We start from the raw sequence: 5,847 nt of genomic DNA on the forward strand, positions 1-5,847 counted from the left end.
CTCACTAAAGTTATTGGGCTAAGTGAAAAGAGCATACTAAACCCAACACGATATTCATGTCTTCATGCCAGGACTGATTAATAGGGATTATGTTAATTGACAAGAGTGTTGAACTACTAATCAATATTAACTTTATTTAAACAAACCGTTGAAACAATCATAGCATTTCATCCCTTCAAGGCATCAAACAGGAACAGTGCAACCTGGTTATGCCAGTCAGCAATACCGCAATAGAGTTAGCACTCGGAGTTAGCTATAAATTATGATTATTTTAATGGCTTTATTTTTACAATATTTAAGTTGAAGGCTGGATATAAGTGCATGGTAATGGGCCAAATGAGTACCAAACAGCCCAATAAGGTAAAAGAGAGAGAAAGAGATAATTTGATAATTTACTATTCTCTTTTACTATTTTTACTGCAGTTAGAGAGCCATATGATCAACTCTTTGAAAGTGAGATCAAATCTGAACCATTGAATGGACAAAAATATGGATGGACAGCAATGCAATTTCTTGGAGCTCTTTAGTTTCTAGCTAAATAGGAGTCTGAGTCATGAGGGCCACATATAGAGAACTTTCGTTTTTTTTTTAGTTTTCAGTTTTATGTTTTGAATCTTTTGTAATCTTTTTCTTTGAATCTGAGTGTTGAGAAATTCCTTGAAAGCTGAATGCTTGTTCTTCAATTCTTGTACTCGAAGTGCATTGACAACGCAACTTCAAGAAAAGGAACCACGGATCTGCATACGAGCTCCGGTTTTCCCATTTCTGATCTTTTTCTTCCTAGCTCTAGTTTAGGAACTTTGACTCTTGAAGAACCGGTTTGTAACTTTACTTTGAGTTTTCTTTCATTTTCTTTTTGTGATGCATGTTTCTTACTTTTAGATTTGTAATATTTTTGAATATGGGTTTCTGATCTTTTCTCTTTCTGGGATTCACGATGATTGGGTGATCTTTTACTTTTCTGAATACTGTGATGGTTTGCTTTAGTTTCATTTGATTAACAAGATTTTGATTTTAAGTTCAAGAACACCATGGGAATGGGTCTTGAATAATTTTAGCATAGCTATGATTGGGAAATCAGGTTATGTCCCTTGTTAATTGAACCCTTGAGGTTAGGGATAACCCAAGGAGGTCTTTGATACAATTTTTAAAGATTTAGAAGACTTTGGGAAAAGATCCTTCTAAAGATTAAAATCTGGAACTGGGAAGTTTCAGATAAAATAGCCATAGTAATTCGAATTCTGATACTAAAGTGCCGTAGCAGTTATAAAACGCAGGAATGCGAAATTTCTCCTTCATCCATGATTCAAAGAATTCCAGAACCTTATAATTGATACATTTGTGAATAGATATCCCTCTGTAAAATTTTGTTTAATGCAAGTTTGATAAATATCTTGTTTCATTTAGAATTTTCTTAGTTTTAAAAGATTGATTACTTAATTTCAAGAAATTAGAAATTGGAATTAAAAAGGAAAACTAAACAACCTGTTCCCTGAGAACGATAACTCTCTTTCTTTTGAGAAAGATATTACCCAACAAAATGGCGCCGTTGCCGGGGAACGGTGTTTGATTTAGTTTCTTTTTAAAATTCTGTCTTTTAGTTCTTGAATTGGTTCTCTTTCATTTTCATTTTTAATTTTTCTTGAACTTACATTTTCCTTGTAGATTTTGCAGATCAATAATTTTTTACTATGAAAACAGATTGATACACTTAGCATTCTGCCAAATCTAAAAAAAAAAAAAAAAAAAAAAAAAAAAGTTTGGTTGTTAAACACTCTACAGGGGGATCACAATGGCATTGGCAGCTCAACTCGCAGCTTTGCATAACACAATAAAGGATTTTGTCATGGTTATGGAAGAATCCAAGCAACCAGCCCCAGCTCCAATAGTTGCTACAACACCTATATGCTCACTTTGCTATGGTGCTCATCTATTTGAAGAATGCCCCAACAACCTAACATCGGTTCTTTATATGGGAGGCTTCAACTACAATTACAACAACCACAACCAATTTGATCAGCAGGGATGGCTGAACCAAGGATGTAATTTTTCCCAAAATCAAGGCCAAAGTTACCAATACCAGCAGCCTTATCATGGATGGCAGCAGTCATTTGAACCGGATGAACCTTACTTACCTTGTTTTGTGCAGTCTTCTTTTGTTGAACAGCTAGAGCAACATGTTGCAGAAGCTCAACCTCCAAATGAGCAGTGGATGAATCAAATGCTAGAAAATCATGAAGTTATGCTTCAAGGTCATGGAGCTATCTTGAAGAGCCTTGAGATACAAATGGGGCAGATTGCTTCTGCCCTTAGTAGTAGACCTTTGGAGACACTACCAAGTGACACAGAAATACCTAAAAGGGATGGAAAAGAAGTGTGCAAAGCCCTCAACTTGAGGAATGGACAGCAAGTGGATAACTTTGTTACAGCCCAACCATCAACCACTCAATCCTCACCTCAAGACAAAGATGATGAAGAGGAAAACATTGTTGAACCAGTAAGGGCAGCAATGAAATCAAATGAATTAGACAAGCCTATGCACAATATTGAGGCTCATCAACCTATATCAAAGGCAAGACAGATCCCTTCTCCTCAAAGACTCCAAGAGCAGCAACAGGAGCACTGTCTCTCCAACAATTTGTCAGCCAAGCTGGAAAATCCAGGTTCTTTTACAATAACTCCTCAAATAGCTGATAGGTCACTTGCACACCATGATGGAAAAATAGAGAACAAATCAGTGAAAGTTTATAGGTTTATTTTTCCAGCAAATTTCATAATAGTTGATTTTGAAGCTGACAAGGATATGCCTATTATATTGAATAGGCCATTCTTAGTTATGGAGAATGCTATAATTGATTTTAAAACAGGAGAACTAACCATGGGAGTTAATGAGGGAAAGATAACTTTTAATGTTTTAGAAGCCAAGAATTTCATTGATGAAGATTCTAATGATTGTTCTGCTATTTCTGTTTGGGGTCATCTGGTTAATGATAATGTGTTTTTAAATAGTAAAAATACTAACTTAGGAGAAGGCAACTTCAATCATATAGAGTCTAAACCAGACAACCCACTCTTGAAAGATTTGATTCAAAAGAAAATAATCAATTGGTTGGATACAGGGCAGATTGTTCTAATTTTCAAGATAAGAATCAAATTGTTTCCAATCAAGTTTAGATGGCTGAAGCATTACTGGACAAGGCATGTGAATAAAGAGAAGATTTTCATTTCTTTATTAGATGCTGGATGAAACACCAAAAATAAAAAAATAAAAAGTGTAGTTGATTAGTTAGTTAGTGTAATTGTGGCTGTTGTAGCTTAGGTTAGTTTAGTGTGTGTAACTGTTGATATGTTTAGTTTTAAATTTATGAGTAATTTTCAACTTGTTGTGGTGTACATGCTACGTAGGAGTCTAATATTTTTTCTACTGGCATATGTTAGTGTTGTCTTCTTAAAACCAATGAGAATTGTTCTGTGAAATAAAAAAAGAGGGAGTTGACTGACGAGTTAAAATGGTCCAGAATTGCTATGAGTGACTTTGAGAGTGTGCAAATCACTAAGTTTGGGGTAAGTGTGAGCTACCTCTGTTAATTTTTTATTTTATTTTTTTCAGTTCTTGGCCCAGTAAATTGCACGTGCCTTGATAAAAAAATTTGTGCACTAAGTGCTGACTTTTGAAAAAGGGATAGTTTAGCTGAGAGGGTGTCATAAGTTTTGTTAATGTTTGTTCTGTTTACCGTCCATATAAAAATAAATTATATATGTATAATAGAGTGACTATCGTCACACACTGTGTTAGTAATTATATTTTTAATTTAATTTAATTTATTTTATTTTATATTTTATATTTTATTTTTATCTGAAGGTTAACATAATTATTTTACAGTGAGGAAGAATTTTTGGGTAGGAAGTAGAAGTGTTGAATAGCGGGATCTTTTAACTTGATGAGCCCAAATTTTTTTTTTTTACGGTGAATAAAAGTGCTTGTGCATTGAGTTTCTATCAATTAGGCCCAAATAAAATAAAACACTACAACCATTGAATGAAATAAATTGGGCCATGCTTATTCTACCAGCCCAATTATATTCAATCAATTCTATTTTTACCTAATTTATTAATTTATTTTAAATCTGATAATGTCAGAAATTTTATTATTAATTTTATTTATTTATTTATTTTTCTTCCCTTCCTCAAATCATCTTCTTCTTGACCAATGAGCTGCACACAATTGGATTTTTTTTACTAGTTTCAATCATTAAATTAGCTGAATAGAGATTGCAGAAGCTGATCCCAACCATTAATGCACCTCTGAGAAATTGAACAGCAGGTAGTAAAAAGGGGACTGCTCATAGAGTGGCGATATGACTTATCCTGCTTTAGTCATATCTCATTTACTTTTTATTGACCAAATAAAGGGCTTGCTCTTTTACTATTATTTTTTTCTTTTAGCTTCTCTTTTTAAAAATAATTCATTTCCCCTCGTAGTCTCACACAACGCTCAGCAAAGCAATTTTCAAAGCTAATCTCTTTTTCATCATCGTCTCGCTCAGAACCCTAGTTTATATTTTCCTTTCTCTTCTCTTGCCATCTAATCCCTGTGCACCGAAGCTATTTTCTTGTTTTATAGCTTCGAACTCTACCAGTAAGCTGATCTCCCTCCTCGCCGCTGTTCTGGTCTGAAAACTAGTCAAGCTTGGTTCGCTTATTTCATACTTAATCTCACCGGAGAACCAATCAACTCAACGCGGTCGAAGAACCACCGTCAGGCTTCGTTTTCGTCTTGCCCTCAGTCCACACATTTTGGGGTTCACCACTAGTAGAGTTTGAGCGTGTATCAGGTTTGATTTATGAATTTTATATTTTATTTACTTATTTATTTTTATTTTTTATTTTGCAACCCTCATCTTTCTCTCACCACTACCCTCGCCATACCCATGTATCGTTTGGTGTTCTTGAAATTAGGCTAGGGTTTTGATTTGAGAAGTTGGGGATAGTTAATTTTAATTTATTTTATTTACTTATTTATTTATTCTTTGTTTTTTTTTTTTTTTCGCACATTCAAATCCCTTGGCTGTATGTTATTATTGGGTGGCTAAGGCTATTCCATTATGTTGTAGTCCATCTTAAGGAATGTGCATATATTTGTGAAGATATATATCATGCTGTACAATTGATTTTAGAAGAAGTATTTTCTGTTGTTATCTCAGGCTTTGAATCAAAGGACGACCATTTACTATTGGCACATGAAAAATTTTGTGTTCTGCCAATCATATAAAGCAAGGAAAATGGACTTTTCTTCAGATGGACTTTCTATAATTTTCCGTCTAGCTTTTATTGGCAATTCTTGGTTTTAATATTATTTGAAATTCTGTACTAGGAGTTTTTTTTATTTTTATTTTTTTTTTTATTTTTATTTTTTTTTTAATGGGTGTGGATAATATGGGTTGAATTGTCTCTGGTCCTCTGTTCAGTTTATTTTACTGAAGTCCAACCTATGGCGTGCTCAATTATTGAAGGTCTATTGGCTATTATATATATGTAACAAATCCTTAATAGATTTCAACTACTGGCTGGAACTAAAATAACATGCTAATTAGAATAATCTTTAATTTAGAATAATTCTCTCAAAAATGGTTGGCACTTCTGTAAGTAATGTTATTGCTTCCCTGTACTAGCCTATAGTTTATAATTTTGGGCTTACTATACTGATTCTCAGTTAGTATTTTGTGGGCAATTACTGATATAATTCCTAGAATTACACTGTCATAACACTGTAATTATTTTCTTTGCTGACATTTATGGGTACTCATTTGTTGACAAATTTACCTTTATGTTTCTTTTATTCACTAA

The 5,847-nt window shown here is 33.6% G+C and overlaps 1 protein-coding gene across 1 annotated transcript; it reads left to right on the top strand.

Annotated features, from left to right (window-relative positions):
- The first annotated feature begins 1,792 nt into the window (after positions 1-1,792).
- Positions 1,793-3,247, top strand: LOC133287155 (uncharacterized). Its single transcript, XM_061484716.1, has one exon. It carries the CDS (start codon positions 1,793-1,795, stop codon positions 3,245-3,247), a length of 1,455 nt encoding a protein of 484 aa, XP_061340700.1.
- Positions 3,248-5,847: the final 2,600 nt, after the last annotated feature.

The sequence above is a fragment of the Gastrolobium bilobum genome, unplaced genomic scaffold, assembly GCF_033153095.1.
Source record: "Gastrolobium bilobum isolate Gb01-03AN ecotype WA unplaced genomic scaffold, APGP_CSIRO_Gbil_v1 utg44165, whole genome shotgun sequence".
Taxonomy (NCBI): Eukaryota; Viridiplantae; Streptophyta; class Magnoliopsida; order Fabales; family Fabaceae; genus Gastrolobium; species Gastrolobium bilobum.

What these genes read in the sequence shown, in the direction of transcription:
- LOC133287155 (XM_061484716.1), top strand. Translation starts at nt 1,793, where the DNA reads ATGGCATTGGCAGCTCAACTCGCAGCTTTGCATAACACAATAAAGGAT.